An 18,646-nucleotide genomic window follows, 5' to 3' on the forward strand; every position below is an offset into this window, starting at 1 on the left:
TGCCTTGGTGGGCTGTCTCGCTCGCTTTGAGAAATTTCTCCAGGCCAGGGCGCCGATAAGATTAGCGTGCACTCCAGGACTGGCCCGTGCGGCGAGGAACCGGACACCTCGCCTTCTCGCAATTGCCCATGATTTCATTCGAGCCCGAGCGAACGCCAGAGATTTCGCTGTTGCCGCACTTCCCCAGTTTTTCGTTACCACCTGTCAATTGTCCTCTCTATTTACTGGTGGCAGAGGGGCAGCAGCATTGCCGCCGCCGTGAGCCATGTCGCAGCCCACGTTGCAAAAGCCCTTCTATTTGTGGCGAGTTTGAGCCAGGCGCGCTGACCGCCTTCTCGAAACACCGTGACCAACGACATGCATCCAACCGTTGGGAGCCGCGGGAAATGCAGCGCTGAAGATCAGGGACTGCACTAATCCAACCCGACCGCCATTGTCAGCATTCACATAGTACTCATATCAAGCACGGCACCCGTACGTCTCATGTCTGCAAAATCTTCCATCTCGGTCGTTGAGCGCCGTAGAACTCAACTTTCTTCTAGCTCAGTCTACATACGGGTGTTCCCATACTATGCGGTAGCCTTGCCGGTTACTGTTCGTACAGCCTTGCCAAGTCGTCGCGCTACGGCCATTTTAGCGGAGGCTCCAGACTTATCCCAAACCACCTCCCCGATTCTGCCGAAGTCGAGGCGGCAAGCATTTCTGGACCCTTGCCACCTTGTCCAGACGTCCACCGAGCCATCACCGGGCAACACTCTGCCCAAAACATCAGAGAAGGCAATGCCTTCCGAGGCCGCGTCCACGCACAACACATTACGTATCAAACTTGGCCCTTCCGCTGTTGCAGTACATCGGTACAGCTTTCCCTAGCCACGGAATTAGTCATGGTATCTCTGCCCAGAGGCGATGCTGGTTATATACGCGGGAAATTCAACCAACGATGTGATTCTAGCAACACAACATTCTTCCTCTGCGTCAACCTTCCGGACGTCGTGAATTGTCGCTTCAGCCATGCTGCGCTCCGGGCAACCCCCACTTCTTATCGATACCCCGGATTTTGACATGTCAGAGTTGCTCACAGTACGCTTGTACCGATCCGTCACATCGCTAGTAGGCGTGTCTGCAGTAGATGTCGCGTCGACGCCAGGTTGTGTGAAAGATGTCGTGGACTGCGAGCTACCGCCCTATATGTGAATATAGTGATTACCTATGGTTGTGCAGATGTGTTGCAGATAAATTCCTATCTTCTCCAAGGCCGACTAGAGACATACGTCCTACTGAGTATCAGTCTTCAAACTGGAAGAAGCAACCAATACGCTAAAGTCGGAGATGCTCAGCCACGTTCATGTATGCTCTTTCGACGAACTGTCCTCGCTTGAGATCTTCGCTTTCGCTCTCAAGCCTTTCTAGTCCGCTCGATGTGGATATCTTATCGACAAAAATCGACTTGGCTGTCGTCTGCATATCTGCAGGATTGGACGACCACCACCAAGTTTGGTCTCGTGAGTTTTGGTGTTTCAAACTGGCAGTAAGCCACTGGCTCTGGTGTTTCGCGGTCCGGCGGTAAGTAAGAAAAGAGGAAGACCATCGGTATTTTGTTCGGCTGCGTACAGAGGCGTTTTTCAAATCAATTCGCTTTGAGTTATTTGATAGATCTGCATTCTTGACTGTTCAGACTGGTCGCGGACGGTTCTAGCAAACAGTTTCTTCAGAAAAAGAGCTAAAATATATAAGACATGGAGCATTAATGACGTGATTCTGGTCTGCCCAAACAGCGCTGAACATCATCGGATGCACTATTGTATTTGTTTTTTGATGAGGAAAGACTGCTAGTGGGAAGGACAGTGGATGAGAAAGCAACAAATGTAGGACTTTGTAGGGTGTTTCTAGCAGGCAAAGCATGTATGTGACGGATACTACCAGCTTTGGGGACGTTCAAATGACTATTGTTTCAAAATTAGCATACTCCTGGTTATATAACCATGAATCTGCCTGACACAGTCGCAAGCATCCAATATATGCTGTCTGTTGAGTCTTTTGGGGTCATGTTGGAATTGTTATCCCACGGATATTCGGTATCAAGGCTTCAAAGTCGAACATTTCATCGATGGTGTCCCATCTTCTGAGAAAGCTTCAGTGATAGAACGATTTAATAGTGGGGTATACCGAGCGTTTCAACGATAACCTTCTGAATACCTAGATGGAAGAGATGGAAGGAGTAACGCGAGGGAGCTGTCGTCCAAAGAAACCCCCTAAGCATTAGACAACAAGATTGCAGTAGATCCGGCTGAAGTTAATCCCGCAACATTAGCAAGTCTTATACCTATTCGAGATGCTTCCAACCGCGTTTGTTGCGGTGAAAGTAATCTCAGCTGCGCGAGTGGAGCGAAGGATGGCCAGTGGTCAGTGCTGCGCCCCTCAGCCAAATCTCCGGTCATGTCCGAAGTCCACATCACCAAATCGCTCACAGCTCAGCCGCGATGAGACCCATGTCGAACCCATTAGGCATGACGGACGTTCGTAAACATGTGGCGCGCGCAGTCAGCGCCATGCGAGGACATGTCACACTTAAAGCGCGCGTGTGATGCCGCGATCGCACTGGCCCGACCATCTGCCATCCTGCCCCTCCCCCGCTGTAGACCCGACCGGCTATCTGCCACACTGCTTCTACCTAGACTTTGTTTACCCTGTTATTATTGAGACTTCTGGAAAGAACTTTCAAGAGCAACATGTCGGGTCAGGATTACTACGGTCAGGGCCAAGGCCACGGTCAAGGCTACGGCTACAGCCACGACAACGCATACCAGCAGCAGCAACAGCATGGCTATGGACAGCAGAATCAGGGCTACCCTCTGCAGGGCCAGGCGTATGGACAACAACCGCACGACCAGTACGGTCAAGGACATCACAGCCCTTACCCCCAAGGCCAGGTCAGCACTCTTGCGCTCTATCGGCGCATTCCATCTACCATGCTACAAGTGCTAATGTCCTCGAAGAGCCAGTACCCTCCACCATCGCACGATCCCTACGCGCAGCCTCCCCAACACGGCTATGGTGCTCCTCAGCACGAGCAGTACCAGCAAGGCTACGACCCAAACCGCAGCACTTCTCCCTACCCACCGCAGCCACACCCGCAGCAAGGCTATCATGATCCCAACCAACAGTATGGAGCGCATCAGCAACAGGGCTACCACGACCCACAACAGGGCTATGGTGCGCCAGCATATGGCCAACCCGGTGCGCCCGGCGGTCCAGCTGAAGGCGACCGTGGACTTGGTTCGTCCCTCTTGGGCGGCGCGGGCGGCGCATTTGTTGGCAACAAACTTGGAGGCGGAGCGCTGGGCACCATAGGAGGTGCGCTGTTGGGAGCAGTTGGCGCCAGCCTCATACCTGACAAGTAAGCTGAATACAAACTCCCGCACTACAGCGGACACGATCTGACATGATTCTAGGAAGGACAAGAAGCACAAGAAGCACAAGAAGCATGGTAGCTCTGAGCATGGCTCCCACCATGGGTCTTCGCATCATTCGCACCATAGCTCGCATGGCCATGGTCACAAGCACAGGAGCCATAGCAGGAGCCGTAGCAGGGGCGGCAAGAGCAGCTCTAGCTCTAGCAGCGACTCAGACTAGACGGGGCGCACGTATACTGCGTTGCCGGCCTAAAGATGCCGCGCGCATGCAGGTGATGGTAAGGTTGTAGTAATACCTCTGGACAATCGTATTCCTATTCATCAAGCCAAGCATCCACTCTTCCACCTCAAAGCTACATTTGATCGTATCCAGATTTCGCATTTTCAGATTAGCTGCTGCATGATGACAGCGGCCTTGATAGTCGGATTTGCATCGGCAAAGAGAGAACTAATGTCTTGCATGCAGATGTGGACCAGACCCTGTTCGCCCAAAATAGTTAGGCGTGCCACCAGACAGCCCTTTTTCTCCACTGACTTACTCATCGCCGCAAATTCCAAAAGCAGCCCCGCAACCACGCTATGAGTATCAAAATTATTGGAATCTGTGAATGACTTATTGTGCAAGCCTCTATAGCCTTGCGCCCGATACTGTCCCACCCCCAATCTTACATTAATCGATATCACCAAACATGGCTGACGTCTTTTTGAGTTTCTTCCGCAGTTCGTTGCCGGACGAACTTGCGGCAGTGCTTGAAACCACTATCAAGGCAACCGAATCCGGGGATTTTTTGGAGGTGCTCCAACTACCGGAAGCGCAACTCCTTCTAGGCCGTGAGGACAATGAAGCCACCAAGGACGTCAGAAGAGGCGATTTCGCTGTCTGGAACGACTATATCTTTCGCCGCCTTGGACTACTCCTGTCAAAACAGAATGAAGTGGATTCGGGTTCAATACAAGAAACAGCAGCATACAAACAACATACATACCTCCTGATTGCGGTCGCTGCGTTATATGCATTTCTGCAGTCGAATGTTACTGGACCGCCACTACCTTTCAAGTCTGCCGAAACACTTTTATCGGAAGACATCACAGGCGATGTAAAAGCCCTCAGCAAAGCAAGGGCAGATCTCGTTGCATCGCTGAGCACAGATGGTGTTGCAGCATACAGACTTACACCAAACATCGAGCTACTGTGCCTCGCACAAACTATCCTCATCAGCCCGGCTATTCGAAAGAACATTCCGGCCGCGGCGTGGGCGCGCCTCAGGGCCAATTTCGTCCATCAGAGACTGCTCAGCGAGTCGGCACCCAGTCTACAAGATGCCATCTATGACGACTTGAAGGTCGTAGAAGATTTGATTCACAACTCAGATAAGAGCAGGGAGATCAAGGACTTGCATCCTAGCTTCCTACTGGAACGAGCAGCGGTCCATACGCATCATGGTCTGGATAAAAAAGCTAAGGCGGATCTTGATCAGGCAACCTCAGAACGCAAGTTCGAATTTGCATTGACTGGACTCATGGGAAAGAGAACGAAGTTCCAGCAGAAAGATACTAGCCAGCTCATCGTACTCGCCCGAAGTGCAGGGTCGGAAACCAATGACGCAGCAGACGCAAGCTCAAAACCAAAAGCCTTGGACCTGAACGACGATACCTTGCTTGAGTCTATTTCCTTCACCAACGATACTGCGTCCATGGAGATCAAGGATGAGTCTTCTCTACCATCATCTCTTACATCCATGGACCCATCAAACCAACCTCTACTCGATCCACTGGATTCTGTCATCATGCTCTCGCTGGCTGAGAGCATCAAGAACACGAACCCTGCCGATGGTCTTACAAGAGAACAAACCGAGCCGTACGCTACCAGGGTACTAGAGGGCGGCAGCTCGAACTGGCAAGTTTACACCCAAGCTCTCCTTGTACGCAGTCGCATCGAAGGCTACAAGTCGCGGACCATGGAGCGAGGATTGCTTCAACTGCAAGCACTTGTGGATCAAGTTATCGCGGAGACTTCTGGCGACGCGACCACTGATGCTGAGACGGGCGAGAAGATCACTTCTTTCCTTCCACAGGCGAAGGACAGCGAGGCGGCATCTGTTGAAGAGCGCCTTCGCTACATCTTCCCTCTCTGTTCACCATCACGTTGGGAGCTAGAGTCTGAGCTTGCTGCTCGATGGGTCGCTCTAGGTGGTTTGCGATCTGCGCTCGAGATCTACGAGAGATTGGAGATGTGGGCCGAAGCAGCCCTGTGCTATGCAGCCACCGAGAAGGAAGAGAGGGCGCGTAAGATGATCCGAAGACAACTATTCCATGCTACCAATGGCGATGATGAGAACGTGGATCTCGACGAGGAGAAGTGGGAGGGTGCTGAACGGGACCCACCGCCAGCCGAAGCACCACGTTATTACTGTATCCTGGGTGACATTGACAACGATCTCTCCATGTATGAGAAGGCTTGGGATGTCTCGGGCAAACGTTACGCGCGCGCTCAACGATCTCTTGGTCAACGCTACATCGCAGCACGCAACTACGAGAAAGCCGTAGAAGCCTACGAGCTTTCACTCAAGATCAACTCGCTCTACCATCCCGCATGGTTCGCCCTCGGATGCGCATACCTCGAAACCCTCCAATTCAAGAACGCCGTTGAGGCGTTTTCCCGCTGCGTCCAACTCGACGACCAGGACGCCGAAGCATGGAGCAACCTCGCCGCCTCTCTTCTGCACCTCAAGCCCAGGATTCAGGAAACCGAGGATGGCGAGCTGCAAGAGACAAGAGTGACAAACCATCCTCGTACCGACGCTCTCAAGGCTTTCAAACGCGCCGCCACCATCAAGCACGACAACTACCGTATTTGGAATAATGTCCTCGCCGTCAGCGCCTCCACCAACCCACCCTCTTGGTCCGACGTCGTAACTGCACAACGCCGTATCTGTGAGCTCCGCGGCTCCACCGAAGGCGAAAAGTGCGTTGATGCAGAAGTCATCGACATGCTAGTCAAGCACGTCGTTTCCAGCGAAGAAGAGTTTGATATTTCACGTCCTGGTCTCCCCCGCCTCGTAAACGACCTCATCGAGAAACACATCAAGCCTCTCATCACCGTATCGCCCAAACTATGGATCATTCTAGCAACACTGTACACGCACACCAAGCGACCGAGTTCGGCACTAGAATGTCACGAGAAGGCGTGGCGAGCAGTGACGAGTCAGCCGAAATGGGAATCTGGTACCGAAGTAGAGTGGAATGCCGTTGTTGAGATGACGATGGATCTACTGGATGCCTATGAGACTTTGGGACCGCGTGAGCGCACCGAGGGTCTGGCGGCTGGAAGTGGGGAGCTGGTGGCCAAGGACTGGAAGTTCAAGTCAAGGAGTGCGGTGAGGAGTGTCATGGGTAAGGGTAAGGACAACTGGGAAGATAGTGCTGGGTGGGAGAAGTTGGTTGAAAGGTTGGAGGAGTTGAAGGGGAGGGAATAGATAGGTCGGGATTTGAGACGAGTATGAGTTTTGTTCATAACTAGGTATCCAAGAGAAAAGCATGTCTTTCTATCGGAGTTTCTTGCTTATACAATACTAGCGGATCACTCACGGAGCGATATGAACGCTAGAGATCTCAACGGGTGTGAGCTTCAAGGTGGCACGGTTGTAGCCGGCGCTACCTATGTACGTAGGTGGCTGCGGCGCAGAGGAAAACCCAACGAACGCACTGACTACACACAAGTCATCTTCGTAGGATATCATAAACCCACGATCATGTTGTTTCTATCGAAAGTCCTTCTCTTTGCGCCATACCTATTACCCATCTTGGCGAGTGCTCATCACTCTCAACGGCAAGGGCCCTTCGCCCTGACGTTAAACCCAACGTCTATCATAGCTTCACGAGTCAACTCTTCAGGTCGTGTCGAACTACGGACATACCAGGCCACCTCCGAGTATCTCTCGTACTTTGACAACACCATAAGCCAATTCGATCCGCAAGATAGATTCAACGAGCCATGGGAATGTAGCAAGGCTGCAATATCCACGTTTCGCACTGCTATCGCTGGCATTACGAGGGACTTGACCGAATCTCTCGGACATAGACCCAAATATTCTACACTAGTTTGCCCTGCGATCTTCAGCCATTCATCTTGGTGCGCCGCCTACCGAGCAATCCGCACCTCACCCGATGATGACGACAGACCATTCAATCAACTAAAAATAGACGATCGACCGTTCAGCGAAAGATTTGGGGGAGCGGCCGCTTGCGAGGCTTATGACTTGTTTCATCGATGCGATCGGTTGGGTCGAGCGCCTGAAGACTGTGACGAGGATGGCCCTGTGAACTTGATCATTGGGGTTGAATACGAACAAAGCTATATGCATGTCAGGCTTTTCGAAATGGTATATGACCACCATGGTTATGCAAACGTTGCTGAAAAGATGTGCCTCAAGTGCGGGCTTCGTTTCAATGAGGTATGTAAACCACCATCGTAGTGATTCTAGAGTAATCGTGGGAATTGATCTAACCGTAACACACTGAAGATGCAACAAGTTATGAGGATCGTATCCGCAGCTTCCTGCATAGCTCCATCCGAGAAGTAGTAGCGAGCGATAAGTGGTATGAGATGGACGACCTTCGGGCAGTGGTTGTCGTCGGTGAAGTTCCGCGAGCAGCAATCGCAAAGCTGGAAAACTTAGTCCAGGAGACCCTGAAGTTGGACCATATCACGATGCTGAACGACAGTGATGCAGCTCTTGTCAAATCCTATGGTGCAGCTTCGTATGCTTTGCATACTGAAGTTCATCCTGAGTCTATCAAGTATTCGTATCGCCGCCGCTGGAGGTAGAGCACAATGAGTTATAAGCCAAAAACGATTGCACTGTACTTCGTCTGAGCCAGCAACTTTACCCTAGGTAGATTGTTGTGCATGATATTACATACATGGAGCTGGGACGTCAAGCAAAACACCAAGTTGGCAGCCAACATTAACGTCCGTACGAGGTATCGAAAGCGTCTCGGGGTCAAATCATGGTGGTCATTCAAAGGATTCATTTGAATCTGGAAGGATGCGGCGCACATTTCAGTCGCGCCATACTTCGACGACATGGGGGCTTTGCGTGCATTCAATCGCCGTCTTGACAAGGCCTTAGCGAACGGGAAACCTTGATCTCACTTGTTCTACCTCCACAAAGACCGTTATGTGGGGTTCCCCAGGCTAGCGAGGGGGGCTCCGGAGGCTAGCGTATTTGATTTGTGGGTCGTTGCAAGCAATTCTGCCTCGAGACGAACGTGACTCGCATCGATCCTCGAAATGCTCCACGTTACGATTGTAATCCTCTTGCACATGGAGTACCGTCATGTATATCTGTTTAGTTGCCCGCATTCTCATCGCGCACATCTTTCTCGTGCAAACAACCTTGGCCTCCCCTCCTTCCCCACATTAGCTTGCTCTCTCAACCCAAGATCGCGAGCTTCAGAGAGTTGGAATCTCAATCACCACAGACCTGATTCAAGATATTGAAGCGCAGACCACCAAGAAATGCCGAACAACATCCTCATCACCGGCGGCGCAGGCTTCCTGGGCCCCATGCTTGCCGCCAAGTTGGCACAAGATTCCTCTAACAACATCGTCCTGACCGATCTCCAAACACCCCAGAGGCCAGTCGGGATCTCATCTTCGGCATCCAACCTGGAGCTCACAGCTGCGGATCTCACCTCACAAGCAGACATCACCAAACTCCTTTCTATGCGCCCACAATGGTCGGCCATCTTCCTATTTCACGGGATAATGTCGGTCGGCTGCGAAGAGAACCCTGCACTCTCTACCAAAGTCAACCTAGGCGCCACGCTCTCTGTTCTCACGTCCATCTCACAACTCCAACAAGCCTCCAAGCCCCGCATTGTCTATGCTTCGACCCAGGCTGTTTACGGACCACCTTATACGGCATCGGGTCCGATTACAGACGATACTCCCGCAACACCAATAGGAGTCTATGGCACCCACAAAGCCATTATGGAGTGCCACATTAATGATCTTAACCGCCGTGGACTAATCGATGCCTTCGCCGTGCGTCTACCAACCGTGGTTGTGCGCCCGGGTGCGCCTTCGCGATCAGCTGCAGCATTTTTGAGCGGTATGATTCGAGAGCCCATGGCCGGGCTTGAATGTATTGTACCCATCAGCGACCGTTCGGCGCGCCAGATGATATGTTCGCCTCGCGTCATGATTGAGAATTTTGTGCGCGTAATGAAGGCTCCCGCGGATGCTATGCCGGCGCATATACGCGCAGTGTACATGCCGGGGATAAGTGTCACGCTTGGAGAGATGTACGCAGCGTTCGAGGCAGTATGCGGGAAGGATAGACTTGGGCTGTTGAGGGAGGAAATGGATGAAGAAGCAAAGAGGTTGCTGGACAGTTGGCCGCAGACGGCGAAGTTCGGAAATGCAACAAGGATGGGACTGTTGTTTGACGAAAGTTGCGAGCAAATCTATAGAGAGTATGCCGACAGCTTAAAGGCAAATTAGGCTTTATGTTGAACAGACCTTGCGACCTTCAAGGTACAGGCTGAAGAATCAATCATTCCACGAAGCACAATGTTATAATGTGAATAGTGATTGGTTCCGTTCAAAACTTGTGGATTCTCAGACAAACATTGCTGCTTGATTGACTGCTAGGAACTGTAAACAAGACCATGGTCGGGGGCACGCTTTGGTCGCATGCCGCAGAACGCGCCCGGTCTAGCCTCTAATCTTTCAAACTACGATGGCTTCAGTACGAATTCAAGAAATTCGTGCAGTGACGTGATGGCAACCAACCAGTCATATCACCAATGATCTATTGCTGTAGCAGATCAACCATTCATAAAAACGAAGCACGTCACTCGCGTTCCCCATGTAAAGGCAAAAAGATCTCATCCATCATCGATGAGATGCAAAAAACATACAACAGCGGGGATTCGCTAGTGGTCACCCACCTAACTACTAATCCGCCGGTACACTGCTTGTATATGGCTGAGCGGACGGGAAGCCTAATTTTCAGTGTCCTATGGTCGTATGTGGAAGAACTGGAAAAATATTATAATATATGCCAATGTTAAAAAGGGCCTGACCAGAGGTTTGCACCCCGGTTGTCTGTAACGTCAGCATCAAGCGGGGACAATCGGCGTGCGTGACGATCTTTTGCTGTAAGATCCCACTGGTAGCTTTCCCCAGACGCCAGAGAGATCATGCACCTCAGTCCATGGCTGGATTTCAAAACAAAGCGACGGGAGGTCTAAGACAAAGCCGTTGAAAGATATGGCACACCAGCCACTGGGGTAAAGAGATGTCTCACAATCGGGGATGCAATCATAACGCCTGTAGTGTCCGCGGCACGCTCGGCCGAAGTTGCAGGGAGACAATGCGCCCTCAAAGTGCGTCACACTTTGCGTTGTTGTCGGTGGTCTTGCGGTGACTAAACTATCGATGGTGCGATGCGAGCTACTCGTGGAGGTGCATAATCAGAGCTGAGCTTTCCCCGCATCTGGTTTTTCGATGTAGTGACCTGGTACTCGGGTCTCTGCCGCTCGGCATGGCGATACGTGTTAAGCCAGTGCAATGGATAGTAAGAAGTATCCGACAGTCAGGATGAGGACGGAGCTTGTGCTGCGAATGGATTGCGTCACGGCTATCGGGTCTCTGTCCGCGCCTGCGCACACAAAGCATACTATCGTGGGTCACTGCAGCCATGCTCATCTTGGACAGCTGCATACGTTCCATGTTGGCTCGGTACCGACCATCCGGGTATAGGTAACGATGACTGACCATTGGTTATCGGCAGGTGGGTGGAGAGACCCCTTATCCATTTGCTCGGCGAGTAGATGTGTGACAAACGGTGAGAGCATGGCAGTAAAAGTGCCTACGATATAGAAGGATTAATACGCTTGCGCAGGAGGCCGACCCAAGAGTCCACGGGGTTAGACGCACAGGGGTTGGTTAAAGCGGGTGGCATCTGTTATGGTGTAGTGTATGTAACAACGGAGGGTACTCGTGCTCGGGTCGTGGAACCAAGCCCATTGTTAACAGCCCGAGATGTGCTCGCGTACGAAGACCGTTGTAGGGTTGCACACGCTGACCTTCGTTGCGACCAAAGACCGGCAAGGCTCTACCTCGAGGACATGCGCAACCCATGCGCATGCAAGAACCAGCATGGTGTCTTGGGATTTCGCAGCGGTCTCTGTATGATTGGGTCCACTAACACGAAGCGGCTGACCGCATACCCTTATTGATGTACCACGAAGATGCGGAAGCGCGTTTCAGGTGGCCAAGGCAAAGACCCGACTCCATGGCAAATATCCTTGTGGGAAGACAGTGTTTTAGCCGTAACAGCGTGTTCAAGCCACGATACGTTTCTCACCTCCTGGAATGGTTAGAAAGATGATTCCAAATTGCCCGTACACAGCTCTAGTTGACAAATGGCGCAAAGCATGGCGTCGTAGGTTGGGAATACCAGATAGATTGGTATCCAAGCCATGATGAAGGCAAACGCGTCGCGTCGCAGTGTGCACATTGATCCATTTCGGGAGATCACGACCGTGATCGGGCAAACCACAGGAGAGCAGAATTTGAGAACTCAGCGTCCAAGGCGCGACACCCGATCCAGGGTTATTTGCGGCCGTCTTACATTCTCCTCTGATGTGCTAGTCGGCTCGCCCGAGCGAGGCCGGCAGCTCTGTATCGCTGAGCTGACATTGTAAGCAGTAGTTGTGGTGGAAGCGAAGAAATGAGCGCTTAAAGCTGTGGACCTGGGGGATTATAGAGATGAGAAACTTTCAGTAGGTGAGGATATCGTAAGACGACTAATGCGGACCAAGGCCAGAAAGGTCTCGGTACTTTGGAGGCAACGGCAGCACGAAGCAGGGTCCTGGTACCCTACGACGCGTGGTGCGAGGAGTGCGGCCCCCTGCAGAGAACACCTGGCCTTCGCATTGCGGTTCTGGATAAACGACGTGAACAAAGGATGATGTTAGAGACGGCACACCTGCTTGATGAGGGGGTATTTTGGCGGAAGCGCTGATGCTAATGCTCCCCTTCTGGCTGCTTACACACAGCCACCAGAGTTCCGCTAGGCACTCTTCCGAGGCAAGCGCGGCTGGTCACACGGCATCAGCTTTCTAAGAATACTACGAGGCCACACTGACCATGTTCTGCTAACATGGCATTGTTTGAACGAGCAAGGAAGGCTGTTGGAACTGGTCGCGTTCGTTTGTCGCGTTGGCGATGAGGGACGTGTCTGTAGCGACGATGCTCACGGCACCAGAGTGCCTGGCTGCAAGACGATCGGCTACTTTGGATCGGGATATTCTGACAATCGGGGAGGCCGTGGCATTGGAAGACGTCAGAAGCATGGGACTAGCCATGGTAAAGTCAGCCTCATCTCGCGGAAGGAGCGACGGGCGGGAGTCGTTGCTTCTCTCCCGATGCGGCGGGAAGCAAACAGAGCGAGGCAGCTGCGACGCGCCGACCGAGGCAAGAGCGATGGCGCATGAGAAGGTCAACCAGACAACGCTGCCACGGCATTGTCGACAACAACAACAACGAGCGCAGCAAAGCGCCCGCGTAGGACGAGAGCGATTCCCTTTGCCGGCGCATCGCCGTCGGGCAAGCAGCAGTTGCATCGCAATGTGAGGCATGTGCGTGGGCAGCGTTGCGGTGCGGTGCGGTGCCTGGCGGCGGCGGTTCAGAGTGGCTGCCCGGCGAGGCACAAGATGGACAGGGATGCTGGCGATTTAAGGTTCTGCAAGCCACACCAGGAATAGATGCATCTTCGCTTGACCGCTGGCAGCGAAGCGCATTGCTCACCACACTCCAACAAATGCCCTCCCTTCCTGCCACTATGCCATCACCACAAAGCTCATATGGGTCCATGCTGAGCCTTGCCATGCATTGGCCGCCATGGACAGCCATCTGCCGTCATTGCGGCCACTCGTTGTCCACTGAGCCCTACAGCCAATCTCCCGGACTTGTGAGGCTCATAGCTCGCCCTGACAGCTGTCCGCATTAAGGGCTGTAGACTTGCTGCTGATGCTCACTGGAGTGCTGGGCTGCATGTATATCATCGTTAATGTCACCGCCGCGCTGGGCACCCGCGAATCATGCTGCTACGCCCGGCTCATACGTCAACCTCACCATATTCAGCACCCCGATCTCCCTCCCATATCTCCTTTTCACTGCTCGCCTTTGCATCCCTTGTTCGAGCTTCTAGATAATCACAATTCCTCCACATTTCGACGCCTCACGGGTAGTGTTTGAGGGCTTTGACCCTGGTTCTCCGCATCCGCGCCTCCTGCTATTGCAGAGGTCTTAGAACCCCACTCCACATCTCAGGTACTGGCCAAGACCATCCATCTCTCTAGCATTCGAACATCTTCCATTTTGGGATTACATTCTGGTGCGGTGTCGGTCGACCCACTGCGCGCGACCATCACAGTCCAGAGCATATCACTCGCAGTGGAGCTCAGCTTACTGCGACTTCGCAGTGCTGCGCCATCTGAGGCCACCCGCAAGAGCCTCAGTGCACAGGCTTCAGCCGCCTGCTCTCCACTACCGCCTGAATCCCTGTATGCGAACATAGGGACTGTCAAGCTTTGCGCGACGTGGTGCTCAACGGTCATAGTGCTAGCCTCTGAGGGCGTGCCTCACCATCGACAGGCCCGTTAGTCTACCAGTTTGACGGGATCGGTCATCATCAAGAGCCGTCCCAGCCCCCAGGAGCTCGCTGTACTCACTCGCTATTCCTTGCAGCTGCGTCTATGCTCCGCCATTGACGTTGGACCAATCCCGTACCTTTTCCACAACATTGGGTTGATTCGTCGCTCGATCCGTACATCAGCTCTACTTGGTATTAACTGTTGCCTATCTCCACAGTCATAGCTCCGTGGTCCCGCAACCCTATATACTGTCCGTACGGCAAGGCTGCCGAGCCTCATGCATATTGGTCAGCCCTTGGTACATGTCTCTCTGCTCCTTTGTCCTAAATGTAAGTCAACTCGCCAGTCACATCAAAAATGCAGGTCGATTTATGCGGCTTTCCGTATCACTTCACTCACACTCATCTCAGCACCTGCCATCTGCTCCGAATCAGTCTCCAATTGCGAGAGCAACAAGTCCCATTCCCTGTTTCCCCGGTAGCGAGCTTTGATTGTCTGAGTTGCAGCGGGCGAAGACCTGAGTCTTCCGGTATTGACACAGACTCAAAACCGCCGTGCTTCCCGTATGAATCGGACTCTTGAACATCCCGATCGTTTGTCTCTAAGCAGGCTACTTTTGTTGGCTTCGCTGGTCACAAGGCCTTTCAGGACTGTTTCCAAGTCTATCTCACATTACATCTGCAGCAATTTGTCGGACCTACTTGTCGCAACATCTGCCTGCAACAAGAACCTATTGTCTCTGTATTACTGGGAAGGACGCGGACCGTTGCCCCACAGTTTCGGTTACATCTCATCATCGTTTGGCTGTCAACGAGCCCGGACAGCCATCTCGCTGACATTACCTGAACAAGCTCATCACTATCCAACTGACCTGTTCTATCTTATCAGAATAGCAGGTGCGTAGACCATGCCCTATGTGACAGTTCCTCGAGGCGTGTCAGTACACCCAGTCCTGAAACCCTCCATTGCTGCCTGCCCTCTAACCCCCACGCGAGGCTGCCTGCTAACGTCTACATAGTGTCCTCCTAGATCAACCACGCGCCTTTCGCTATCTGCGCCAGGACCCGTTTTCAGCGTTGCGCAGTTCAAGCCTTGGCAGTGGACTTCAAGCCGTCCCAGCTGCAAGAGCCATAGCAATATTGTCAATGTCTAAATACGGCAAGAACCATGAATATGTATACGGTAAGTGGTTCGCGGCTCATCTGACGAGTTTGGAAGCGCACCTGCCAAAGCTGGGTCGGCTGAACCCGGCACTGGCCCACGTGAGATCGATTAGCATGTTTGACTGACCACCTACGTCCCAGATGCCGGAGCCACCAGATCAAATCAGGTTGCGAGCTACCCAGGCATTGCGCAGCCCGCATTCGCCTCGCATTACACGGATGCGCCCGCGCTACTAGGCCATGAGTCCACGAGTGCAGAGGTGCCCTACATCCCTAGCTCGACATACGAGTCACGCGGCATAGGAGACGTTCAATCCAACCCAGCATTTATCGACGCAATAGCTCGTCATCCCGCCTCACTTGCAGATACTGAAACGGAAATCACCGAACCGATTACACCTGCGCAAGGTACAGCTGGATCTCTGGTAACGTTGCAACTCCGAACGAATTACGACCTTGATGCGAACCAGCATACCTTCATACTCATGTTTGGCCAAAAGAAGTGCGTTGGTGCACTTCAAAAAGTCGACTACGAAGACGACGAATCGTGGTACAACTACGTTCTGAACGTCGAAGTGCCCCCTTTCCCACTGACCAACACATTCGATCCAACCATGATGTTGAAACTGCAGATGGAAGATAAGATGGGTAACCTACGATCGCAAACGAACGCGGGGAAGTTCACCTATACCGACATGTCGCCAAACCTCGCATATCAATCATCGCCGGATTTCTCCAGAAAACGAAAGTACTCACCCGAGTTTGGCAATGATCGAGAATTTTCCGACGGTAATGCTGCAAAGCGAACGTTTGCGAAGCCACGCGCTATGTCTGGAGCGTATTCTGCTGCACACATGTCACCGCTGGCGACCCAGTCTGCGCTGGCCAGTTCGTACGCACAGAGTAGCAGGTACAATCTAGCAAAGCCAGCAAACTACGGTTCGCAACTGCCGCAGAAAGGCCTTTACGCAGTACCCTCAGGCATGGGCATGAGCCATGGTGAATACGAGCTTCCACAGATGTCGCCAATGCTGCATTCATATGCCCCCTATAATCCCCTCGCCAGTACTGGTCGAAACCCCACCGCCCCCGTCTTGCCTTCACCGTCCACTATTTCTACACCAGTCCTCGTCCGAGCCACACATCTTGCGCAGGCGAGTGGGAGCACGTCTTCAGTCCGGCCTTTCAACCCGTATGCTATGAGTCAGAGCAAGGCGATGCTAAAGATAGACGGAGATCTTGACAAGATGGCAGACGATTGGTCGCAGGAAGAGTTGGAGGCCAAAAGACGGCTTGTTGGGTTCGAACGATCGCAAAATGGCAGCACCATAACGACTTCCTTCGAGCCTACTCCAGGGGAAGGTCGGGATGCACGTCGTATCTGCGTCAGCTGTATCTGGTGGGAAGAAAAGGACGAGTGCTTCATCACAAGTGTAGACACGATATATCTTCTGGAGCAACTCGTGAACGTACGCTTTACCGTCGAGGAGAAAAATCGCATACGTCGCAACCTCGAGGGTTTTCGCCCCCTCACCGTATCGAAGGCAAGACCAGATAGCGAAGGATTCTTCAAGGTTATCATGGGCTTTCCCCATCCCAAACCTCGCAATATCGAGAAAGACGTCAAAGTATTTCCCTGGAAGATACTCGCGCATGCACTAAAGAAGATTATCAGCAAATATGTACGTTCTTTTGCGACTTTCTGTGCAACAAAAAGCTAACAAGACCAGTCTGCTAGCTATGCTTCAACGGCCGGTGCTGGGCATCTCCCACTTTCCACAACCTCCTCGTACGCTCCAAGCGCCACCCCGCAGGCAACGTTGGGCGCCCATCGAAACGCGTCACCACAATCAGTGCCCACGTCCACTGCTTCAACGGCCTACACACGTAACTTGGCCTCTTCTAGCCTATCGCCCCACCAGAAGGTGGCAGCAGGGCTCGAAGGATCAGCAGGACAGGGCATACCGGTTTCTCAGAGGACACCTCCAGGACAGAGCATGACTCCGTGGAGCAATTCCACTCATCAGATGTCACAATACCCCTCAACGATGTCTCATGAGGGGCGAGGGTCCTGGGACTATGGGTATCTAAGTGCTTCGGCTGCAACGGAAGTGCCGCCAATCCCCCATTCGCTGCAAATGCCACGACAGAACGCGACGCCCAACCTCAGCCACATATCCGCAACCCATACCTACCATCAATACGGCGAAGACACGACGAGGGTGTAGGAGAAGAAGGATTCGGAGAGAATGTCCACAGGGCCACAGATACGACTACGCGTTATGGGCGTTGATCAGCGTCGGGTGATCAGCCAATGTCCGCATGATCCATGACCGCCTAACCCGATCGGGTGTTGCACCAATCTTCCTCCACACCACTTATCGCTAGATCCGCCTCGCGCATCTCGCACATCTTCTCAAGTTTACAATTTTGTTCCCAATTTTCTTAATATCATATGGTATCTGATTTGGCGTTGAATACGGCGGTTTCGGCATTTGGACACAGGACGCATAATACCCCGGGGAGGCGGCGTTCACCATATTTTCGGATTCATCGTCAACAAGCATGTACAGGATAATGGCGAGCAGTCGGGCGATGCCTCACGCAAACAACTTGATCGCGAACCCTTGTCAAATTCAGCATGGTCAGCTCTGCATTACACTGGCGTTTCCTCATGTTCCTCTATACCCAATAGTCTGTTCGCTATCCACCTTTAATCGCTCGCTATCTTTCAAAGCTCCAAGACCATGTCTCTTTCGAGAAAAGGCCGCATCACTTCAGCTTCGTACGGCTACTCAACCACAGGCACTTTTACTTTCCACACCTTCAAGGTTCGGTGTCTGCCTTGTTATTTTCTCCATCTATTGTGGACTCCAAAGATTCCCCATTTTCCTTACTCTATCAACCACACTATATGTAACGCAATGCATCTGTAACACACTAAATCTCGCCTCCACATACGCGAATCCTTCTAAACATCTCTTTCCGGCTTGTTTCGTTCTAAATATGTCAAGTTATGCGAGCTCCGCCACATTACAGGGCGCAGCCACCTTTGGCCCCAGCCTTTACAACTGCCTAATTCTTGCCAAGGAGCTACACCGTCCGCGGTCGCCGATGCGATATAGGCATCAGCTAAGCTTATCTACTATGGACTATGATCTCAGCAAGTCGCGCGCATCAGTCGGAACGATGCGGAATGAGCGGTGGGTATCCTGGGGCCCTGACAGATGACCAGCAGTTGTCCCGACACTCAGGACCCGCGTCACACCAGATGTTCAGGCGATCGGTCCTGGCCACGAAGTCACATGCTCCCACAAAGACTACCCGAAGCCAACTCCATGCACCTGGAAGTGTCCTTTGAAGGCTTGCCAACAACTGTCATCGAGACGTTGCGACTGC

At 52.5% G+C, this 18,646-nt stretch overlaps 5 protein-coding genes across 5 annotated transcripts; all 5 read left to right on the top strand.

The window, feature by feature from the left end:
- Positions 1 to 2,729: 2,729 nt before the first annotated feature.
- On the top strand, positions 2,730 to 3,633 carry GT037_003222 (uncharacterized protein; the record flags this gene model as incomplete). Its single annotated transcript, XM_038928269.1, has 2 exons — positions 2,730 to 3,397; positions 3,453 to 3,633. The coding sequence occupies 2 exons, from the start codon at positions 2,730 to 2,732 to the stop codon at positions 3,631 to 3,633; spliced, it is 849 nt and encodes a 282-aa protein (XP_038789547.1).
- Positions 3,634 to 4,102: 469 nt separating this feature from the next.
- GT037_003223 (tpr-like protein) lies at positions 4,103 to 8,241 on the top strand (the record flags this gene model as incomplete). The annotated part of the gene is made up of 4 exons (XM_038928270.1): positions 4,103 to 6,812; positions 6,990 to 7,079; positions 7,134 to 7,867; positions 7,954 to 8,241. The coding sequence occupies 4 exons, from the start codon at positions 4,103 to 4,105 to the stop codon at positions 8,239 to 8,241; spliced, it is 3,822 nt and encodes a 1,273-aa protein (XP_038789548.1).
- A 693-nt stretch (positions 8,242 to 8,934) lies between these two features.
- On the top strand, positions 8,935 to 9,921 carry GT037_003224 (nad-binding protein; the record flags this gene model as incomplete). The annotated part of the gene is made up of 1 exon (XM_038928271.1): positions 8,935 to 9,921. One exon carries the CDS (start codon positions 8,935 to 8,937, stop codon positions 9,919 to 9,921), a length of 987 nt encoding a protein of 328 aa, XP_038789549.1.
- Positions 9,922 to 11,909: 1,988 nt separating this feature from the next.
- GT037_003225 (uncharacterized protein) lies at positions 11,910 to 12,378 on the top strand (the record flags this gene model as incomplete). The annotated part of the gene is made up of 2 exons (XM_038928272.1): positions 11,910 to 12,127; positions 12,249 to 12,378. The coding sequence occupies 2 exons, from the start codon at positions 11,910 to 11,912 to the stop codon at positions 12,376 to 12,378; spliced, it is 348 nt and encodes a 115-aa protein (XP_038789550.1).
- Positions 12,379 to 14,991: 2,613 nt separating this feature from the next.
- On the top strand, positions 14,992 to 17,475 carry GT037_003226 (uncharacterized protein; the record flags this gene model as incomplete). The annotated part of the gene is made up of 4 exons (XM_038928273.1): positions 14,992 to 15,020; positions 15,103 to 15,266; positions 15,389 to 16,929; positions 16,978 to 17,475. 4 exons carry the CDS (start codon positions 14,992 to 14,994, stop codon positions 17,473 to 17,475), a joined length of 2,232 nt encoding a protein of 743 aa, XP_038789551.1.
- Positions 17,476 to 18,646: the final 1,171 nt, after the last annotated feature.

Source organism: Alternaria burnsii (assembly GCF_013036055.1).
Source record: "Alternaria burnsii strain CBS107.38 chromosome Unknown 746, whole genome shotgun sequence".
NCBI classification, from domain to species: Eukaryota; Fungi; Ascomycota; class Dothideomycetes; order Pleosporales; family Pleosporaceae; genus Alternaria; species Alternaria burnsii.